Raw genomic sequence first — 24,216 nt, forward strand, 5'->3', positions numbered from 1 at the left:
AGGTTCAGTTCAGAAACCAGCTTCGCATCCTCCTCTCCTGCTCACAGCCAAACAGACATTCCATCTTCCTTTGACCCACAGGACCCACAGCTGTCCAGTACCACCTCACATTTTTTATCTTCCACCTCAGCCTTAGACCCATCTGCTTCTACATGTTTGCCTTCAACCATATCAGAAGATGCCGATACTTCCTTTGCTTCCCCCTTCCACCTGTGTGTCTCAAGACGTCAGGTGAAGAGACAACTGGAGAGACTGAATAGGAATAAGGCTGCAGGTCTAGATCATGTCAGCCCTAGAATCCTGAAGGCCTGTGCAGAGCAGCTCTGTGGGATTCTGCAGCACCTCTTCAACCTTAGCCTGGTCCAGAAGAAGGTTCCGGTGTTGTGGAAGACCTCCTGTCTTGTTCCGGTACCAAAGAAAACTCACCCATCAGTCCTCAATGACTATAGACCTGTTGCCCTGACATCCCACATTATGAAGGTCCTAGAGAGACTCATGTTGGCCCACCTGAGTAAGCAAACATTAAACCATCAGGACCCCTTCAGTTTGCTTATTGCTGTGGAGTTGGAGTTGAAGATGCCATCATACACCTGCTTCAACAAACCCACTGTCATCTGGACAAAGCCAGTAGCACTGTGAGGATCATGTTCTTTGATTTCTTCAGTGCATTTAATACAATCCAACCTGATTTGCTTTGTCAGAAACTCCAGAAGACTGAGTTGGAGGCCTCAACAATCTCCTGGATCAAAGACTACCTGACAAACAGACCACAGTTTGTGAGACTGAAGGGTTGTGAGTCTAACCAGGTAGTCAGCAGCACAGGAGCACCACAGGGCACTGTACTCTCACCATTCCTTTTCACTCTGTACACCTCGGACTTCCAGTACAAGACAGACTCCTGTCATCTTCAGAAATACTCGGATGATTCTGCAGTCGTGGGGTGGATCAGAGATGGACAAGAAGCTGAGTACAGGAAGGTGGTGGACCGCTTTGTGGCATGGTGTGGAAACAATCATCTCATTTTGAACGTGACCAAAACAAACGAGATGATTGTAGATTTTAAGAGAAACAGGAATAAGTCAAAAACTATTTCCTTCATGGGAGAAGAAGTGGAGGTGGTGGAGGAGTATAAATACCTTGGTGTTCACCTGGACAATAGACTAGAGTGGAGATGCAACTGTGAAGCCATCTACAAGAAGGGACAGAGCAGACTGTACTTCTTGAGGAAGCTTAGGTCCTCTGGTGTTTGCAGCAAGATGCTGCATATCTTCTATAAGTCTGTTGTGGAAAGTGTGATCTCTTCTGCCATCATCTGCTGGGGAAGCAGCATCAGAGCCAGGGACTTATAAAAGCTCAACAAGCTGATAAAGAAGGCTGGCTCTGTTCTGGGGACTCCTCTGGAACCTCTGGAGATCATTGTGGAAAGACGGATTCTTCATAAAATGAAGAACATTATGGAGAACCCTGAGCATCCTCTTCATGAGACTGTCCTACAACAACACAACAACAGAGTGTCTTCAGTCAGAGGCTTCTTCAGATCTGCTGTAAGACGGAGCGCTACAGGAGATCCTTCCTGCCCACAGCCATCAGCATCTACAACGGCTCTTTGAAGAAACCTTCATAATATGAGCTATAACAACATTTAATTTCCCTTTGGGATTAATAAAGTATTTTTGAATTTGAATTTGAATTGAATTTGAACTGAGCTGACGGCATCACATGCATGGTCAGCAACAGCGGAAGGTGGAACGTAAACTGTTGCCAAAATAACACTGGTGAACTCTCTGGGTAAATAATATGGACGAAAACTTACTGCCAACAGTTCAATATCTGGACTGCAGAGATGACACTTCACAGTTACATGTCCTGGATTACACCATCTGTTGTTCACAAGTACTGCCAGTCCACCTCCTTTACATTTGCCGCTCCTCTTTAAATCTCTGTCTGCTCGTATGGTTAAAAAGCCCGGCAGAGAGACGCTGGAGTCGGGGATATGATCCTGCAGCCATGTCTCTGTAAAACACATGATACTGCATGCCCAGTACTCTGGCTGGGTCCTTTGTAGGGCTTGGAGTTCATCCAACTTGTTTCCCAATGATCTCACATTGCCCAACAAAATCGACGGAAGAGATGGTTTGAACTTCCTCCTTCTCTGTCTTCTCTTAGCTCCTGCTCTGCATCCACGGCATCTCCTTTTCAACTCATCAGGGATTTGGGGTTGTATTTGAGCTTTTGAGATATTAATCAGCTGCTCCCGGTTGTAAGAAACAACCCCGTTGCCATGGCAATGCATCATAACAAATGTCAAAAAATAGAAAGTATTAAGAAAAATCCTCCAAGCTGCACAGCATCCGACACTGGAGTGGACAGTCATCCAAAAAAAAAAAATCAACTGTATCCACCACAAGAGGAATAGTTCCCAAAAAAGAATAAATCAGAATCAAAAGTAACAGAGCTACTCCGACATATCACTGTAGCATGAACGTTTATGTTTTCCATAAATTTCACCCGGAAGACAAATATCCCTAACATTTTGAGTAGGGGTGTGTCTTAAAAATATCACCCCATTGCTGAAATATTCTAAGAGCTGAAACTTCCTACATTTTCTCTTAAGGCTTCTGCACATTTAAGATTTTGCCATGTTTAATTAGTAGTATTTTGTTCTGCAGGCAGTCAGTGAACCAACGAGGTCTTCCTGCCACACACATTGCTGGGAGAAGGCTTTAATCCAGTGGCAGACATTGTCTGTAATGGTTTGTGACACTAGTCACACTGTTAAATTAGTCTCTAAGTGACCCAGCTGCTGTCTTATCTTCAGATAACGCCGTGGTTGAACTGCGGCGTCCATTTCAAGCTCTCACAAAAATCAGTTACGACTTCTACCTGACCCTGGTTCTGCTATGCAAACCCCCTGCCCACTTCGCCGACTAAGCATGGTACGTGCTCTGTCATGCCTAACGGAGTTCATACCTCCATTCAGGCTAACTCCACCAGGGCCAGCACCCTGCCTAGGTTGCCCTGCCTAGGGTGCCCAGTCTGATGGGTGTTGCATTTTGACATTTTCTCTTATTTTCTGCTTACCAATAGGATAGTTTAAAATAAGGTAACCAATGAGGTACAGTCAATTTTAAGCTATACAGCAACATGTTGCATCATAACTCACTAAATTACTTGTAATGTTTGCTTTATGTGCATGTGAAGCGGCTGCCAGCAAGCCATTAGTTGTGGAGCTCTTACAGTTAAAATCTTTAGTGTGCCTGCGCTGACACTGAGCTCTGTAAATTAACACATCTATTCTCGTTTCTTTTAGTCATGCCTCGACTGGGAAGCTAAATGATTGAGCTCATAAATGGTTAGTTGCTGAAATATCCCCACAAACATGCAACTCAGGTGAATCTCAACATTTTATCTGAACTGATAACGTAGCTCAAGTGAATCAATTTATCAAAGAAGCTGCATCAACCACAGCAGACTTGATGATTTCCTGGTTGATGTTTAGCCCTTTTCCTTCTTCAACCTTAGGGTCTTGCCACCACTTATAGCCCATAGCTGGGGTAGATCACTTATCAGATTTAACTGATCAAACCTTTCAGTATGTTTTCATCTCTAAATATTATTTGGCCCATAACATCTTTTGCACTTTATTTTACCTTCAAAGCAACACAAAGCTGACAGATTTCTTCCACGGTTTGCTCCTTTTTCTACCACCTGTGCATGACTTGGCCAGACATCATAACTAGTCCTTGCTCTGGCTCCCTATATCTCAGAGAATAGACTTTAAAATATGTGTTTTAGTTTATGAAACACTGAATGGCTTAGCACGAAAATATGTTAAAATGTGTTGCCATTGCATCAACTTTACGGACCCCTCATGTCTTTTGGTTCTCCACACCCTCAGAATCAGAACCAAACATGGAGAAGCAGCATTCAGTTCTTATGCTCTACTAATGCTCCATTAACCTGGAACAAACTTCCAGAAAACAGCAAAGATGCTGAAACCCAGAGTTCATTTAAATGAAGGTTAAAACCAGTTTATTTAGAGTTGCCTTTGACTTTTCTATTTAAACAATTAACTGAAACATCATTAATTTCAGTCTGTGGTCCAACTTTTCTTTACTTTCCTTTGTTATGCTAATGTTATGCACTTTTTTTTATGTGTTTTATGTTTTTATTGTGTAAAGCACTTTGAATTCTCTTGTTGCTGAACTGTGTCATACAAATGAACTTACCTTGCTTAAAACAGAGGTCCAAATAGTCAAGAATCAAATTCAGCAATTAATAACAAAGCACCCCATGGAAAATATTTCTTAAATGAGGATCAGGCAATGCCTTTTTCACTAAAAATTAATCATTTTATGTCTGCATGAGTCATTTTGAGGTCCTGGCCAATTTTGTCCACCTCAAAATGGTCAAAATTGCCAGTTGCCAACCTTTGCAAAAGACCTAATGAAAAGATGTTTGCACAACCTGGAAACTGTAAATAGCCTGAGAATATTATGTGCAGATGAACTTAAGGAGATTAAGGATGGAAACACCACTAATTTAGCAATGAACGTGGACATTTAGATTTGTAAGGATACATTTGCTTTGCTACAAAACTTTACAGTAAAACAAGAGAGACTACGAGGAAAGAACACGTGCATGAAGCTTCAACAAAACTCCAAGACTCAAAAGCGTGCAGACAAGACTCAGCCTGCAGGAGGTCTAAGGTCTTAATGCGACTGCTGACAGCTAAGGAGTTCTTACAAGGTGTCCATTTGGCCACCTTCAGGGAAAGCACCTGTGACATGTTTGGGTATTAACTGCCCACAGACAGGCGGGGCAGGGCTTGGCCAGGTCACAACATATCTTTTCACCTCTTTCTTACTTTCCTTTCGTTACACGATCCGGGACAGGACAGGGGGGAGGCTACATGGATTGGTGGACTTGGTTGGCAGCGAGTATCGCCCTACTCTGGATATTCTGTTTCATAGACGGTAGGTCAAAGCTGCTGATAGACATCTGAAAGCTTTGTTAAGATATATAGCAAGGCTGCTGCAAGAAAATCAACCTGTTAACCTTTGTACCTCATTTTGGCTGCACTTTTCTTTTAGAAGGTGAAAATGAAAGTAGGCCTATTCCAAGAACTTATTATTAGTTGTTCTAAGTGATCATCTCATCCAGGGCTAACAAAGAAACAGTGGATCAGAAAATACATGTGCACCTAATTAATGTGAACATACAGGTGCACCAGAACACATCAACACATTATAGTGTGTAAAATATTATAGGCCTCTGATTAAGGTAAATTAGGTAAAAAGAGAAAAAGAAAACTTGTTGAAGAACTTAAATAGAAATCTGTCAATTCTACTCCAAATTTAATAGTTTGTAATTTTGATATTTAGTTCTGCATGGATACAAGGATGTGTCTGCCTGCCTGAGCAGGTTCTAATCCAGTGTCAGGCGCTGTTTGTAATGGTTTGTGACACTAGTCACAGTGTTAAATCAGTCTCCAGCTGACCCGGCTCCTGACTTATCTCCAGGTAACGCCGTGCTTGAACTGCGGCTGCTCTTCCATGCTCTCACCAAAGCCGCTTGCCACCTGTACCTGGCCCTGCTCCCGCTGCGGCGGGCCGGGACCCACTTCGCCGACTGTGCACGGTACCTGCTCAGTCATGCCCAGCAGAGTCCGTCCCTCCAACACGGGTACCTCCACCAGGGCCAGCAGCAGCCACTGGCCAGGAAAGGAACGCTGCACTTCCTGGAGGGCATGTGCGTGGTGTGCGAAACGGTGCCCAACCTGATGGGCGCGACGCTCAGTGTGGGCGCCGCCTTCTGCCACATGCTGCAAGGAGGCTTCTACATCCTGGCGGCGACGCTGCGCACCATCCAGATCAACCTGTTCTCCCAAATGAACGGCGAGAAGGAGAGATGGGACAAGGAGCGGATCAGGGACAAGGAGAGCGAGAAAAAGATGAATTCCAAAGTGCTGGAGTACATCTCGGTGTTCTGTCAAGACCCTGTCAGCGCTTTACGCATCAAGGTGGACGTGCCACCTGTGTACAGATAAGCTTTGTCCGCTTAACTGGCACTTAAGAGGCCTTCTCTGAACTGGCCACAGGTCAAAGGTACAGTTGATGGGTTTGATCCGACAGGACAGGAGGCAGACCTTTGACCACTGGTTTTAACTTACTGTAAAAGTCCACCATCTTACTTGGATATGGAAGAGGAGTACTACCTATGGTGCGTTTTGTTACAACTGTTTTGCATTTGCTGAAATGTAAAGAAATTAAAATAAATATCTTAAACAAATCCAAGTTGGGATCTTCACGTCTTAAAGCTACAAGACTTTTCTGTAAAAAAAAAAAAAAAAAAATCACTTAAGTTCACTGTAAATATAGACTGTTGCTTGTAGCATGCCATACGCAGTTTGTTTAAAGAGTTATTTAGTGAAGACGAAATCCACCCTCCGTTGCTGGTGACATCACCAAAGGCCTAAAGTAATTTTCTTCTTTTGAGTAGACCCATTCATGTTTTCCGTGCCGTTTTTGTTTGCTCATATTCTATATAGCTGCAGTGAAAACGTTTGAACCGACTGGTAAAACGACGCATGATTTTTTTCTATACATATTTGGGAACAATAAAACACATAAAATTGATTTGAGAAGACTGGAATGGAAGTCAAATACTTAAGAAACTAAGTAAAAATCTGTCAGAAGTAGCTCATACCCCATAATGTATAAAAACGCCAGCTGACCAGCTCGATTTTTCATGCCTCTTGTGATGTCATGAACCTCAATACACACAAAGCAGAAATGGACACCAGAAATCCATACATCATTCCCAGGCAGGGGTTTTTATTGATGCCATTTATTAGTTAGGAACTAAAAAAAAAAAAAAAACACACAACACTAAATAATACATTTAATATATTTCATATTCAATTCAATAAGACCTCTACAATAACTGGCTTAATTCTCTGTTCAATCAAGTTTATTTTAAAGTGCCTTGTTGTTTATTCACACAGTCGGTCAGCAACAACACATCAAAAAAATAAAGAAAAATAACTGAGAATTGAAAGTTATTTATACCCTTGATTCCCATTGTGTGCAACATTATTAGAATATATACAGTATTTATAGAACCAAAAATACTAGCATTTTCATACATTTTTACATGTATTAAGCTTCATTGTTGAAAATGGGTTGTAAATAATTTGTGATTTTATCAAGTTTTGCTGGGTGAAAAACATCAATACAGGGAGCAAAAAATTTGAAAACAAATTAGATGCACTTTTTAAATCACAGTAAAAAAAAATCTAATAAAATATATCAAGATCTAATGATTAATAAATTCGAAAAACTGATTTAATCATGTTTTCTAATGTTTCAGTTTACTTAGTATCACTTTTTATTTTTTTAATACTCTCAGGCAAAGTGACAGGAGGTTTTAGTTTAACACCTTAGGCTCCCCTGTTAGAGAGAAATCGGCCAACAGGAGACAATAAAAATGGATTTCTTCCAGCTGAGACTACAGTCTGGCATCAGGCACAGCCTGGACAACCTGGGGAGGGATTCTTCCAGCTGCAACAAGAGAAAACAAAAGCAAACAGGGTGTTCTCTGTTGGTACGGAAAGATATTTTGAAGGCAACAATGTAAAAAGATTCAGCAAAAAAACTTTTATAGTAAGCTTACCAAGCATGTCTCCAGTTCTTCTCACAGCTGATTTGTTCACTTTGTATTCATTATTCTCAGATCTGAGATCAGACAAGAACCAGTATCAAAACCTGCATAACTAATAACACAGTTTCTTAACTAGCAAAGAAAATAGTTTTAAATAAAAACAGATTTTCAGGCCCTGATCTCATTTGCTCACGTCTTTATCCTTGTGACAGCCCCCAGCCTCCGCAGCGCCGACAAAACATTTTTCTGCACGTCAGATGAAAGGGCTTCATAGGTGTGGAGTTCACCTGGAAAAACCACAAAAACAAATTGTCTGATTTCTATGCAAATGTAGCAGCTGGAGGAGGTCAGGTGTCATTTTTGTATGATTTCTATTTTACCTGAAATGATGAGTTTTGCACCGAGGGTTCGCACAGCAAGCAGGAACTCTTTCTCAGTGAATACACAGTCTCTCTCTTCACAGAGGAATCTGAACATCAGCTGCTCATAAAAAATGCATAGAAGTGCTTCAGGCATTTGGGTCTGTTCCTGTCAGTAACTTACTAATGCAACTTACAGGTGTGTCTCAATAAATTAGGATATCATCAACAGCTATATAACATTTCTATATTAAAAATCCTTTTTTAATTATCTCATGTAATATTCTACTTTAAAAAAAAAAATGAATCTTGTGTTTTTATTAGCTATAAGCATTAATTATCAAAATTAATAGAATGAAACATTTGGAAATATATCACGTTTAACGAATCTTTATGCGTTTCACTTTTTGAATTAAATGACTGAAATAAATTAACCATTCGAGAATATTCTAACTACCGACACAAATGGAGATGTTAGGGCACCTGATAAGAGTCTATGAAGGGTTTCAGCAGCTCCTGCAGGAACGATAAGACCGCCAGCCCTGTGTCTGAAACCGTCACGTCCCACAAACTGACATGGACTGCTTTACATTTCTTCAGTAGTGAGCATGCTTCGTCAAAGTCCTACACAGAGCAAAAAAAAAAAGAAATAAAAAAAAGAATAAATAACCTCTCCAAGTGTGAAATTACAAAATAAATAGGCCATAAAATGTTGAAGATTAAGGGTGGCACAAATTGAACTCTAGGTGGTGCTGGTTAGGAAACTAGTGTTGAATGTATTAGCTTTAAGTTGCTCAGAGTGTAATACCTGTCATCAAGGTTAGTTTTTCCAGATGAGGACCCTTGCAAAGATAAAACCTTATCTTCCTCCAGCTGACTTTGAAAAAGCAATCCATGCATTTATAACATCACGTCTGGATTACTGTAATTCTTTGTATATCGGTGTGGACCAGGGTTCCCTGCAGCATTAACAGAGAGTCCAAAATGCTGCAGGCCGCACGCTGACCAGAACAAAGAGGCATGGATCTATCTATGTTTTGTGCACCCTTCACTGGCTTCCTGTTGACTTTCAAATGAAATTCAAGGTTTTAGTGATTGTTTTTAAATGTTTAAACTCTGTGGGCCCGTCTTATTTAAGTGAGCTGTTGAAGCTTTACATTCCACCCAGAGCCCTGAGGTCAGGTACACCCCTAGTTGGCTGTTCCTAAAGCCGGGCTAAAGTCCAGAGGTGATAGAGCCTCCTCCGTGGCAGCACCCAGACTGTGGGACAGCCTCCCTTTTACTGTCAAGTCCTCTCAGTCCTTAGTGTCAGTTTAAGTTCAGACTGAAAATGTATCGCTTTCCCCTGGCCTTCAACACTAGCTGAAATAAGATAACAATGATTTACTTAATTGATCCCAGAATTGGAAAATTATTGCAATTTAATTGAAATGGGGTATATCTTGTTTTGTTACTTTTAATGTTATTTTATTATTATCATTATAATTATTAATTTCATTTTAGTTACTTCATGCAGTAACTATTGTGCAGCACTTTGGTCAGCTGAAGGTGTTTTAAATGTGCTATATAAATAAATTTTGAATTGAATTTTCCACCATTTAATAAAAAGCAGAAAAAACACAGGTGCATGTTGCGATGACTGTATTATGACATTTAGGTATGACTACATGTACTGGTACACCCCTAGTTTCTATTATTAAAGCACATCTAGTATGGCAAAAGTTGAGTTTAAAACAAAAGTGTTTTATATACAATAATTAAAATCTGAGCTGAGGGCTGATGAGGGGATTTACCTGAGAAGATCTGCCAGGGATGAAAATAAATTCGTTGGAGAAAAGTTCTTGCAGGAAGCAGAAGCACGTGAGGAGCTCATCTGTGAAAAGACGATGCGCCATTTACATGAGTAACTTTATGAAACAAATACTGTCACATCTTTTCAAACCCCCTACCTCTCTGCGTGCTTTTTGTGATGCTCATGGCCAAAGCAAGCAGCGCGGGACGCACAAAAACATGCAGGCATTGATTCCTGTATGAAACCAGCATCAGGAATGCAACTGCCGTCCTCATCATGTCCTCCTCTGGGCTTATTGGATGTTTTCGCTCAGGCTCATCCCCCCGAACCAAGTAGACACGGCCCGCTTTACGGTAAACAACAGATCGATGGAGAGCCAGGGTGGAAGACATCACCTCTGAATCAGAGAGTTTTTCTGCAAAACAGTAACCTGCACGTCATGTTTGGACTTTCAATTTTGCTGGATGTGTGCATGCAGAAGACTTGTAAAATAAGACAGTTCAGGTATTGCACTCTGAGCCTAAATCACTTAAAGTGCTTTAATCCCCTGCATATATGCCTTAAGTGAGTGTGAGCACTTGTGCCAACTCACATTCATCTAATCTGTCTGATCTGCTGCAGACAGATTGTGTGACGTCACTGTGGGCTCTTCTATTAAATGCCAAAAAACGAGTGCCACCTACTGGCCATTGAATGGATATGAAAGCAAACCAGGAGGAAAGCCTACAAATGCATTTATTGTAAATAACCTTTGAATAAAAAAGGTAACAAAATTTGTAGAATATATGTAAAAAAAAAAAAAACTGATTCAACACCCACCAGGCCAGCTGAGATGAGCCCCAAAATCCAGCGCCAGCTTCCTGAGCCAGAGGGTTTGCTCTGTGAGCTGATAAAACAGCAGACCCTCTTCTGTTAAGGCTGCGGTGGGAACCTGAAGCAGCACACAAGCCATCAGAGACCAGGGGCTGGTCAGAGTACCCTCCTCTTGGATCCGTACTATCATATGAGCCAGCCAGCTCCCACAGGCCTCAGTCTCTGCATTGGGCTTCTGAGGAAGATCCCTGTGAGCAGATATAATGTGAACGGAGTGCAGGATGAGACAGAGAGGCAAAACTCAATATACTTGGCAGCAGACACTGTAAAACATCAATAACTACAGGGTGGCAGCTACTATAGTACATTCAAGTTTTTAATCTTTTTTGGACATTTGTGATTGAGCTAAATATTTAGAGATAAAACTGACTAAAACTGTAGCAAAAACCTTTTACCATTACTATAGTTCCTTAACAAATAAATGTATTCTATTTTAAGTGTATGTCATTGGGATTTCTTTGTAAAGAAAAGGATTTGTTTTTTCAAATAAAAATCTGAAAAGTCTGGCATTCATTTGCATTCAGCCACCTTTACTCTGATAACCTGAAATAAAACCCTTTTCTGCAGAAGTCACCTAATTAGTAAATTTAGTCCACTATGTGTAATTTAACCTTAGTATAAAGGTTAGCAGCTGTTCTAGGAGGCCCTCAGATGTTTGCTCGACCCCTTACACCGACAGGACGGGCAGCAAGCACATTCTACAGAAGCAGCCAAGAGGCCCGTGGTAACTCTGGAGGAGGAGCAGAGATCTACAGCTCAGGTGGGAGAATCTGTAAATAATTAGTTGTGCTCTCCACACATTTGGCCTGTATGAAGCAGAGGCAAGAAGAAAGAAAATGTTGAAGGAAAACCATAATAACCGTTTGTGGTGTTTGAAAGAAGGTGCTCTGGCCAGTCACCCTGAACATAAAATCCCTTTGGTTAATGCTTTTCCTCAACAGGGACAAGACGAATGGTCAGAGTTGATGGGAAGATGGACGCTGCTAAAGAAAGGCCAACTGGATGAAAAGGTGTAAGAGGCTGCAGAAACCTTGAGGCTGGGGCGGAGGTTCACCTTCCATCAGGACGACACTTTCAAGTGTTAGAATGCCCTAGTAAAAATCCAGACCTACATCCAATGATAATCTGAGGGAGCACATGAAAACTGAGGTTGACAGACATTTTCCTTCCAATCTGACAAAAACTAAATTTAAGTCTCTAGATATGCAAAGCTGGTAGTTACATATCACAAAAGACTAACAGGTATATTCGCAAGCGAAAGTTTGTTTCTACAAGTTATCAACTCAGGGGAACTGAACCGACACGCATGCAACACTTTCAGACTGATTGTAAACCATGCATAACATTCCTTCCAACGCAAAATGATGCAATATTTTGTGTTGGTCGATCAAGTAAAACACATAAAGAATTTTTTTTTACTAAGCAGGCAAAGAAATATGTCAAATAATATTTTTGTTTAAAAGCTGTTGCTATTGCAGGTCACTAGTGAATGGTCAGAAAGTGTTTTTCTCTACCTAGGAATAAGATTGTACTGGGAGCGATTTAACTTTCCCTCGCAGAGCTGCCGGACAGACAAGGGACGGCCAAAGTTCACGTGCATGCAGCCATAATTCTCCCGCAGAACTTTGCTGGCCTTCAGTAGACCCTGCAAAGAGAATCAAACTAAGAGTAAGAATAAAAAAAACTGTTGATCTGCACACGTTGTCTCAGACCAAGTATAATGAGATAAACAATATCACTGCTGTCAGTTGTGATAGCTGAGATGGTATTGTTTTACACATCTGAGCCTGTTTAGAAATTGTAATCTTTGTGACACCTATTGTAGGAACTATAAGACAAAACATTTTGAGAGCTGCAGCTTTGCATGAATGGAAAGATTATATGAACTGTGTGAATGGATATTTAAAAATATCAACAGATCTGAAGCAGCACCAGTTTGAAATAAAGAATGAAGTAAAAATAAAGTAAGAATACATCTCAATTTAATTCAATACATGTGAAACATAAGGCATTAAAGAACAGGGACCAATAAGGAGTGTGAATACTTAAACAAGTGCTGTCTCTTGCTTGTTGGCTGCTTCTCTGAATAAATCCGAGATTCATACAAAATGTGTTGGGGAAAAAATCTTTTTCAATGAAAATAGAAAAATCTATGCAAAACTTGCCATGACATTGGCTGAAATTATGGCATTTCATTTTTTTCCAGAATAATTAGACCTTTGTGAGGATTTAATATGATCTTTCAATAGGTAGACTAATGTGAGTGGTACGTACTGTGGTGGTTTCTCTGGGCTTGGGGACACCCAGTAACTCATGTGCGAGCAGCGACTCCTCCAGTACCCGGTCGTAGCTGATACTGATGGGCACCAAGGTGACATCAAACACCTCACCTTTCAAGAAGGGCTCCAGGATCATGTGCATCATACCTGCAGACATTTACAAGATAGCGTAGTGTGTTTGGAATCAAACAATTCAAAAAGGAAAAAAAATCAGAATGTTCTGAAAACATTAGGACTCGCTCTAAAAAAGGAGAATTGACTAAATGGTGACAGATGAAAGCTCACCTAACTTTGGTGGGAGGGACTTCAGAGTTCGACTCCTTAGACCTTCCACGAAAAACTCCAGGGGAGCAAATCCGCTCTACAGAACACATTTCAAAATGTTACTACGCCTCTTTTAGCAGCTGACGTTAAAAAATGGAGGGGATCCTTGATAAACATAGGATTGGAATGATTATGCTACATAAAAGTATAACAATATCTAAGAACTAGATCTGGGTGCACAATTTATTGTGGATGTTCTCTAATTTCACACAAGAACAAAATTAAACATGCTGGTTCAAATATAAAATATAAAAGTAAGTCAAATAAAAGTAAGTAAAAGAGCTTGAAGGTCTTCTTTATTCCATCAACTTTACATTGCCACCAGCTTGCTCAACAGTAGGTATGGTGTTCAATAAAACTTGTGCAACCAAACCTTGCATTAAAAAAATGATTAAAGCTGTCTGTTTTATCATTGCATCAATGTAGTTGTTGACATCAAAGCATGTTTTGCACCAGATCATCATATGCCTTACTCTGACAATTGTTCGAACATATTCTGACAGCACAGCCCAGTAGAGTTTGTCAGAACCAATGGCCCGTCGAATAAAGAAAGCCCCAGACCGACGCAGTATCTCTCCCACAATCTTCATCCCTGCAAGAGCTTTAAGGATGAACGAGGAAAAAAAGGAAGAGATAAGGAAACTAAGTCTGCTTGTCAGGATAATTTTTTGGCAGTTCCAATAACAATGGATTGGTCCAAATTGAATAGATACTTGCGAATTCCTGCAGCAATTACGGGCAGTGGTATGTCGTAGCTGAATAAGATGTAGGAGACAACCAGGAAATCGACATAACTCCTGTGATTGGGCATCAGGATAACAGGACTCTCCTGAGCGGCTTGCTGGAGCTGCAGAAAAAGAAAGAAAAGAAAAAGAACTCATTAAATATACCAAAACTTGCTTTTTATTGAGAGAGATATTAAGTAATGGTTGGTGTGCTTTTGGTTATGATCTTGAAATATCCTCAGAGAATGGATAGAAAGTTGAACTGAGGTGTCTACAATTTTAAACTGGGGCTTCTTTTTCTAAGTATAGATAATGCGACACAATCACATGGAAGGTACAGGCAGAAATAAAAATGGGTGACATTTGGGTGGCAGTAACTCTAGATGGACTAGAACACTACTGTGTTTCTATTTCTGTTAATGAAGGCAAAACTCCACTAATTTAGAATCAATGACAGAGGTGAAAACCATAATACTACCACCACAATGTCTCAAAGAAGGAAGAAAGCAGGTTATTTTAGCTTGCAGTCTTATCTTAACCTACTATAACTTATTAAAATTGAATACTTTCCCAACACCCCATTGGCTGTGTTATGTGTTATTGGGCCAATTTAAATATGGGCATATATGTATTTAAAACAGTATTTCCTTTGTTCCTGTGGCCTTGTCATACATATCTTTTACACATCTTTTAAGGTTCTCCTCATAGACTCCAGAACACTTCATATAAACCTTTATTTTTTTACTTGGATACCCTAACAAAGACACTCAGATCTTTCTTTATCTGAACTTAAAGGTGTGTCCTCCAATAAATAACACAAATAAATGATTGCAGTGTTTATTGTAACTGTGGGGAGTAGATCATGTTTATTTCTGTTTAGAAGTATTCACACATTTTAAGCACCATTGTGAGTGACACCAAAGGCTGGTATCTAGTGAGTTAAACCCATCTCACACTGACCGCGTTGACTCCTTCCATGTTGACGTAAATGGCACTGAAGATTCTCTTAAACACCTTTCTGAATGTGAACGCCATCAGCCTGATGAACCTCAGCTGCAGGTTTTGAGACATTTTCCACAAAATCCTGCATACTTGGTCTCTCACTTCCTCCACAGATGACCCCGTCTCCACAGCAACCTGAGGAGGAATGAAGGGAGAAGCCAGACTGCATGCTGATCTTGCTACAACTTTTTGGATGCCTCGCTCCTACCTCTTTGATCACGTAGCGCAGATACTGAGAATCCAACACAACTTTGTTGAGTTCAGCTGTGGAGCAGGCTGGTGCTACTTTGTACGGTGGAGGACTAAAGGTCCTGAAGGCAAAGCTCACGTCACTGAGGCACCTCTTGTCCTCCAGTATGTCCACAAACTCCTCGTCATCTTGCAGACCAACTTTATCTATAACTCTATACTGGAGGAGACAGCAATATTTAGATTGAATATTTCTGTATTTTTGACAATTTAATGAAAAAAACAAGACAAAAAGTGCATGCAGAAAACATGGATTCAAATATTAAATACCCTCAATAAATAAAGAGGATAGTTTATGTATCATAGGTTATATGAAAAAAAATGTACAAAAAAATATATTTAGCTACTTATTAGCAAATGTCCATTAAATCCTCCACGTAACATTTTTTTCCTCTTATTTATACATGTGGCTTATATCCATCCATCCATTGTCTTCCGCTTATCCAGGGTCAGGTTGCGTGGGCAGCAGCCTAAGCAGAGAGACCCAGACCTCCCTCTCCCCAGCCACATGGGCCAGCTCGTCCGGGGGAATCCCAAAGCGTTCCCAGGCCAGCCGAGAAACATAGTCCCTCCAGCGTGTCCTGGGTCTTCCTCTGGGGCTTCTCCCAATGGGACGTGCCCGGAACACCTCACCAGGGAGGCGTGCAGGAGGCATCCTAGCCAGATGCCCGAGCCACCTCAACTGGCTCCTCTCGACGTGGAGAAGCAGCGCCTCTACTCTGAGTCCCTCCCGGATGACCAAGCTCCTCACCCTATCTCTAAGACACAGCCCAGACACCCTGCGGACAAAACTCATTTCGGCCACTTGTATCCGTGATCTCGTTCTTTCGGTCATGACCGAAAGCCCATGACCATAGATGAGGGTAGGAACGTAGATCGACCGGTAAATCGAGAGCTTCGCTTTTTGATTCAGCTCTCTGTTCACCACAACAGACCGGTACAGCTCTCGCATCACTGCTGACGCAGCATCAATCTGTCTATCGATCTCCCGCTCCATTTTTCCCTCATTCGTGAACAAGACCCCAAGATACTTGAACTCCTCCACTTGAGACCGGACCTGCCCCCCCGACCCGGCGAAGACACTCTGCCCTTTTCCGGCTCAAGACCATGGCCTCAGACTTGGAGGCACTGATTCTCATCCTGGCAGCCTCACACTCGGCTGAAAACTGCTCCAGTGAGAGCTGGATCACGAGCTGATGAAGCCAATAGGACCACATCATCCGCAAAAAGCAGAGACGGAATCCTACGGCCACCAAAATGGATCCACTCAACACCTTGGCTGCGCCTAGAAATTCTGTCCATAAAAGTTATGAACAGAATCGGTGACAAAGGGCAACCTTGGGGGAGTCCAACCCTCACAGGAAACGAGTCCGAGTTACTGCCGGCAATGCGGACCAAACTCTGACACCGGTCATACAGGGACCTAACTGCCCGTATCAAAGGGCCTGGTACCCCATACTCCTGGAGTACCCCCCACAGGATTCCCCGGGGGACACGGTCGAACACCTTCTCCAAGTCCACAAAGCACATGTAGACTGGTTGTAGCATCATGCTGTGGGGATGCTTTTCTTCAGCAGAGACAGGAAAGCTGCTCGGAGCTAATGGGAAGATGGATGGAGCCAATTACAGGGAAATACTGAAATAAAGCCTATTGTAGAAGATTTGAGACTGGGGTGGAGGTTCATCCTCCAGTGGGACAAAGACCCTAAACATACAGACATAACAATAAAATACATATAAACAACAAAGTTTTCACATTTTATATTTTAAATTACTGTTTAAAACTATGTTAGTCACTTTTCCACTTAACAATACTTAGTGCTTGTCTATCACCTAAAACACAAATACAAACTTTGAGGTGTGTGGTGGTGACGTGACAAAGTGTGGATGAGATCAAGGGGTGTGAAATGAACACTTTTGCAAGACCTTGTAGATAGCATATACATACAATCAGTTTAGTGATGTAAAACACTTGATTAAATCACAATAGGAATGAAAAAAAAACATTAATGGTATTAATTCAATATTTTTTATCTTAAAATGTAATCCTGTTTAAAAGTGCAGGACGGTATGTTGGTGCAGTGGTTCTTCTTGTACCTGTGTGGTACTCTCCAGCTTTCACCCATATTCATTAAACCAGCTGTTGACCTCAAGTAGATAATTGTGTGCTTGCTTTTTGCCTCCTGCCTTGCATGCCTCCTGTTCTGTTTTCTGCCAATTGAATACTGGGATAGGTTGAAAGAAGTGTGCTAATGGACTTGTCTTAGTGTTAAAGTGCGGCACTGAGGCATCCAGGCTAATCGTCTGTGACAAGAAACTACAGAGAAGACTTACCTATGTTGGTTATAAAATTTAAGAACCATCAAGAAGTTAATTAAGCTTAGTAGATTAATTCAAAAAGAGTCACTGAAGTTCAGTTTCTCAAAAAATTATAGTAGCCACATAAAACAAAGAAAAAGGTTTATATATCATGGCTACACAGTCCAGCAGACAGTCAACAACACTGAGTGGAAGGAAAAAGTGTCCAAGCAAAATGGATTGGGCTTCAACTGTAGGGTTTGGAGGAAGAGAGGAGACGCACAGAATCCAAGTTGTTTGATGTCTAGAGGGAAGGTTCCACTATCAGTGATGATTTGGGAGAGTCATGTTCTGCTGGCGTATGTCCACTTTTTTGTAATCAAGTCTAAAGTCCAAGATATTTTAGAGCACCCCATGCTTCCCTCTGCTGTCAAGCTTTATGGGAATGCAATTTTTATTTTCCAGCAGGACTTGGCACTTGCCAACAAAAAGATTATTACCTGGTTTACTTACTGTAATTCCGCCGTGCTTGATAGACCAGCAAACTGGCCTGACGTAAACACCATAGAAAGTCTAAGAAGATGTCAAGAGGTACACCAGACCCAGCAACGCAGACAAGCTGAAGCCCAATACTAAAGCAACCAGAGTTTCCGCTACACCTCAGCAGAGCCACAGGCTTACTGCTGCTATGCCACGCTGCATTGATGCAATAATTCATGCAAAATGAGCCCCAAGTATTGACAGCATATACTGTGCAGTACGTGGACATTATGGAAGCAAATCGTTACCATATTTCAAATGAAAAAGCATTTTCAGAAATGCTTTTTCATTTTAAGAATGTGGCTGCATTGTTTGACTCATAAATGAAATTAGTAATCAATAATCCTATTTGCATTTTAATTTTCTTCTTCAAGACTGCTCATTCCTTCACTAAATTAAAATGAAAAAGAAATTTGAGATTTATTTTTCAAAATGTACCCCAGCAAATAGATACCAAAATTCAATTTGAAAAGTAAAATTTGAAAATGAAAACGCATTTGCTGAAATGCTTTTTCATTTTAAGAATGTGGCTGCATTATTTGACCCATAAATAAAATTAGTAATCAATCATCCTATTTGCATTTGCATTTTCTTCTTCACGACTGCACATTTTATGCCATAATCAAAAAGAAAACAAAGCAGACATTGCTTTTTCGTTTTCGTAGTCTGCCCGCAAAGTCCTGCCCAGAACTTGAAAACGAAAAAGCATTTCGAGCGGCGGGCGCAGCAGAGTGACGTCAGCAGACGCTCTTCTTCAGCTCCCTGCTGACCGAGCTACCCATCTTGTTCGGTAGGGGGCGCTGTGCACATCTGCATTGCATTACATTGCAAACGTGCCGAGAAAAACAGACATTTCTTCTCAAACATAAGACACCTTTTTAATGTAAGATATTGCCCACCCTCTGTCAGTACTCAAGAAGCTGTGATTTCTTTAGATGCGGAAAAGACCTTTGACCGAGTAGAGTGGCCATATTTGTTTTACTCTATTAAGAAATTCGGGTTTGGAAAGAACTTCCTAGATTGGATCAGGCAACTCTACTCTGACCCTCATGCCTCAATTAGAACAAATAATATTCAATCTGACTTCTTTCGCCTCAATTGATCAACACGCCAAGGGTGTCCACTAAGTCCATTATTGTTTGCCTTGGCAATTGAACCCCTTGCAATTGCACTTAGATCAAACTCAGATATCTTAGGTATTAAAAGGAATAGCGTGCAAGTGAAAGTTTCTGTGTATGCGGATGATTTACTTCTATATATTTCAGATTTGAATACCTCTGTTCCTGCGGCTCTCACCACACTTAGTCAATTTGGCCAAATGTCAGGTTATAAATTAAACCTTGGCAAGAGTGTGCTGTTCCCGGTTAATGTTCCTGCTAACAGTTACCCGTTGTAGACACTACCATTCAAGATCGCAGATCACAGCTTTACCTACTTGGGGATTCAAATTACTCATGAATTTAAGGATCTCTTTAAAGCTAACTTCTCCCCTTTAATGTCGCGTATTGAAAAAGACCTTGATCGTTGGACAGTGCTTGGCCTCTCTTTGGTTGCTCGTATTAATTGTATTAAAATGAATATCCTTCCACGGATTTCTTATCTTTTTCAGTGTATTCCTATCTTTCTTCCACGTTCCTTTTTTACTAGACTAGACAGTGTTATTATAAAATTTCTTTGGAATGGAAAGGCCCCGCGTATAAGCACGCAATTTTTGCAAAGATCTAAAATGTTTGGGGGAATGTCTCTACCGAATTTTAGATATTACTGGGCATCAAATATTACTTTTTAGGTATTGGCTTCAGTCAGATGCACCCTCTCTACCGGCTTGGCTTGTTATGGAGGCCAACTCTGTGAAACCTGTCTCTTTAACAGCCCTATTACATTCACCACTACAATCCTCAACCAAACCATATACTTTTAATAAATTGGTTAAATCATTTCTTAAAATTTGGGTTCAATTTAGACGTCATTTTGGCTTACAGATGTTTTCTATTCATGCCCCCATGGCAGCCAACCATGCCTTTCCGCCATCTCTCACAGATAGTATATTTCTGTCATGGAGGAAATTAGGTATTTTGACTTTTCAAGATTTGTTTATTGACAATGTATTTGCCTCCTTTCAACAAATTTCTGATAAGTTTAAGGTTCTGAGACATCAATTTTTTAGGTACTTGCAGGTGCGTAAATTTGTTCGTACAACATGTTCAACCTTCCCCAATTCTCCCGGAGATTCACCTTTAGATGTGTTCTTGAAGCCGGTTTTAACTTTGAAGGGGGCTATTTCTTTTATTTATGATCAGATCACTTTACTCCGTCCACAGACTTTAGACTCCATTAGGTTGCTTTGGGAGGAGGACCTAGGTCAAGCCATTTCAGAGGACCTTTGGGCACAAATCTTGTTATTAATTCATAAGTCATCTATTTGTGCTAGACATAGCTTAATTCAATGCAAACTTGTGCACCGTACATACTATACTAAAGCTCGTTTGGCCAAGTTTTATACTAATATTTTACCTGTCAGTGATAGGTGTCAGCATTTACCAGTAAATGTAATACACACAGTTTGGCTTTGCCCTCAGCTTTACAGTTATTGGACCAAGGTTTTTGAAATCTTGTTGGATGTCTTTAACAGAAAGGTTGAGCCTAACCCCTTGACCGCTTTGTTTGGAGTTTGACCTTCTTGGCCTGTTTGGTCTTCATTACAAAAGTCTTCATTAGCTTTTCTGACTTTTCTTGCAAGGAGGGTGATTGTGATGAGATGGAAATCCCCTCAACCTCCTTCATATATGCATTTGCTTCAAGATGTTCTATATTTTATAAAGTTAGAAGAAATTCGGCATACTCTGAGAGGGTCCTCTGCTAAATTTTGGGAACTGTGGAACCCTTTGTTTAGAGTCCTTAGAAAGATAAATTTTCCTGATATACCAGACTAAAAAGACCTTGCACACACACTGCTGGTGGTTATTTTATAGTCCACACTCATCAGTCAAGACTGACATGACTGTCCCCCTGGCAACCTGTGGTTTTTTTTGTTGTTGTTTCTTTTCATTTATTTATTTATTTTTTTACATGTATAGAGACAGATAAATATATGTTCTGCAACTATTTTTTGGTTTCACACTATTGCTGTTGCTATTTTGTATCTGTGTATGTGTGTATATATATATATATATTATTATTTTATTTTTTTTATGTCCTTTTTGTGGGTGGGGGGGGGTGGGGTATTTCCTATATATTTTCTATATGTTTACTAAGTGTTTTTGTAATTGGTACAACGTTTACCGATTTAACTATTCTCCTGCTCTTATTTTGTACCTCACTGAAAAACAATAAATAAAGTTGAAAAAAAGAAAAAGCATTTCTGGAAATGCTTTTTCAAATTGAATTTTGGTATCTATTTGCTGGGGTACATTTTGAAAAATAAATCTCAAAAGTCTTTTTCTTTTTCATTTTAATTTAGTGAAGGAATGAGCAGTCTTGAAGAAGAAAATTAAAATGCAAATAGGATTATTGATTACTAATTTCATTTATGAGTCAAACAATGCAGACACATTCTTAAAATGAAAAAGCATTTCTGAAAATGCTTTTTCATTTGAAATATGGTAACGATTTGCTTCCAAAGGATATACCCTTCAGTAGGCTGGCCTTTCTGTATTAAGAATAATTTTTTATTGGTCATATGTTATACTTTTCTGGGAAATTTAATTTTTGATTCTTAATAGGCTACCTGCCTATAATCATTAAAACTGTTTCAAGTGAGTTACAAAAATGTATTCACTTTTTTATTATATTTTAAATCACCGAGATGTAAGGTCGTCACTGATGTCTTTTTGTGTATAATCAGAAAAGTAGAAAGCAGCTTGCACAGTTTCTGTCGCCTGAAATGGTACCTACAGCAGGTTTTTAAGTTTCCAAGAACTTTTATGAAATGATAGAAAATCCATTTGTAGCCCAAAGTGCTGCAATAAAGCATGTGGAAGGAGAATTAGTATAGTTATAGAGCTTTTAGTCACAGCTTTTTATTGAAGTGGTTTAATGCTGCAACTTTTCAAGCTCTTAAGCAATGTCAATTATGACTTTTTATCGAGGTAACAGTTCTGTACTATGACCCGGATAGCTGCCTATTGGGCAACAACTAACGTGTTTAGAAACACTGAACAAAGTTTGAGCAGCTTATGTCGACCCCAGCCTGCACCGTTTGCGGCTAATTTATTTTCATGGCGCTTTTTGTTTTCTTTGGAACCTTTCGAGTAAACATATTAACAGTGAGAGCGAGAAGCTGGGATACATCAAGTGTCCCGGCTGAATGCAAGTACATTTTAATTCCAGACTAACAAGACGTCTTACCTTGTTTTCCATTATTTACAAAAGTCCGTCCGTGAAAGCTGGCGATTCTTCGTGACTTTCGACTTTTCTCTTTGGAACTTCTTCACAAAAAAACTTCGTGCCTTGCAGCAATTTGCGCCTCAGGCCAATAGCAGAGTTTCAGTCATGTCAAAACTAGCTATAGAGTTACAGGATCTCAGAAACTCCTCCTCACTGGCTTGAAACCAGCAGCCTTTATCTTGCCCTTGAATTACCCAGTGGTCCTCTGGAATGCAAAGTTGTAGTTCCAGCAGTTGTCCAGAAGATGGAGGTGTTCGTCATACATACCCGCTTACTATCTCCAGCAGTAATTTTGAGAGGCGGGGTACGCCCTGAAGAGGTCGCAAAGTCCATCTCAGAGCAAGCTAGAGACACCGGATAAACAACCATGTAGGCGCAGTGGTTTTTTTGTTTTGTTTTAAAAATCAGTTTTTAATTGTGAGGCTTTTCTCGGCTGGCCTGCGGGTGCATTCGCCCCTTGTGTGGACCTGTCCCCCTTAATTATACACCTGTCAAACAAATTATTTTATATCCCTCGGTGTATTCCTTTTATTTAATAAATTTAGTCAGAACAAGCATAAATAGATTCAGTCTCTGTTAAATTTAAATTGTATTTATACCACTTCTGAAGGCTTGGTCCAACTGGAAACCATAAGCAGATAATAGAAAATTACTTTAAATTAACAGTTCTCAAAGTAGATGCAAAACGCCCCCAAAGGGTATAACTTAAAGGATGCTCGGTATGAAATGCCCCATGGCAGATGGCTATTTTTCAGGTCCACAAATTTCATTCACAAAGGCGAAAATCCCATTTCATTTTGGGGGGGGACAATAAACAGGAACATTTCAGAGAGTAATTTTTGGGGGGGACATGGAAAAATATCTCTCTTCCTTTCTCTTCTCTGCTCCTTTGCGAATTTCCTTGTAGGGCTGCGCCTCAGCATGTAAAATAATGTTATTAGAATCGGAATCAGAATCAGCTTTAATGCCGAGTTTGTACAGACAAACAAGGAATTTGACTCCACTTTGCTCTCAATAATAAAGAATATCTTTTTAAATGTACATATATACACAATTGACTTTACAATGGAAGATAACGTGAGATCGGTCCAAGTATGCATGGTGTTGTTCTTGACTGTCAAATGTTCATCAGAGAAACATCCTGGGGGAAGAAACTGTCTCTGTGACGGCTGCTTTTAGCAGACAGCGCTCTGTAGCGCCACCTGAAGGTGAAAGCCTAAACAGTTTGTGTGCAGGGTGTGTGGGGTCTACAGAGATTTTAGGTGCCCTTGTCCTGACCCTATACCTGTATAAGTCCTGGATGGAGGGAAAGTCAGCCCTGATGATTCTTTCTCTAGATCTGTTCATTGCAGTCTGGACCTGTCCTGTTTTGTGGATGAACCAAACCACACTGAGATGGATGAAGACAGGACAGACTGAATGATGGCAGTGTAGAAGATGACCAGCAGCTCCTGTGGAAGGTTGAACTTCTTGAGTTGCCTCAGAAAGTACAGTTTCTGCTGGGCCTTCTTCCGAACATTGTCTATGTGTGAAGACCATCTCAGGTTTCAAGAAATGGTGGTTCCTAGGAACCGGAAGTGGTCCACAGCAGATACAGTGTTGTTCAGGATGGTGAGGGGGGTATGTGGGGGTGGTGTTCTCCAAAAGTCTACACAATCTTGAGTGGGTTAAGTTTCAGGTGGTTCTGACCACACCAGTGTACCAGCCTCCTGTCTGTATGCAGACTC

The 24,216-nt window shown here is 40.5% G+C and overlaps 1 protein-coding gene across 2 annotated transcripts; it reads right to left on the reverse strand.

Annotated features, from left to right (window-relative positions):
- Positions 1–6,808: 6,808 nt before the first annotated feature.
- On the reverse strand, positions 6,809–22,671 carry gnpat2 (glyceronephosphate O-acyltransferase 2). 2 transcript variants are annotated; one of them, XM_047388993.1, is made up of 16 exons: positions 22,451–22,671; positions 15,225–15,425; positions 14,975–15,151; positions 14,007–14,136; positions 13,763–13,890; positions 13,251–13,326; positions 12,961–13,112; positions 12,201–12,331; positions 10,633–10,874; positions 9,971–10,228; positions 9,815–9,894; positions 8,505–8,645; positions 8,043–8,142; positions 7,856–7,949; positions 7,675–7,736; positions 6,809–7,562 (listed from the first exon to the last, which is right to left on the reverse strand). In XM_047388993.1, the coding sequence occupies exons 1-16, from the start codon at positions 22,460–22,462 to the stop codon at positions 7,510–7,512; spliced, it is 2,037 nt and encodes a 678-aa protein (XP_047244949.1). In that variant the 5' UTR covers positions 22,463–22,671; the 3' UTR covers positions 6,809–7,509. The 2 variants fall into 2 exon arrangements, with proteins under 2 accessions (XP_047244949.1, XP_047244950.1); XM_047388994.1 differs by having other exon boundaries at positions 15,225–15,420; positions 22,451–22,670.
- Positions 22,672–24,216: the final 1,545 nt, after the last annotated feature.

This window comes from Girardinichthys multiradiatus, chromosome 15 (assembly GCF_021462225.1).
Source record: "Girardinichthys multiradiatus isolate DD_20200921_A chromosome 15, DD_fGirMul_XY1, whole genome shotgun sequence".
Classification (NCBI taxonomy): domain Eukaryota; kingdom Metazoa; phylum Chordata; class Actinopteri; order Cyprinodontiformes; family Goodeidae; genus Girardinichthys; species Girardinichthys multiradiatus.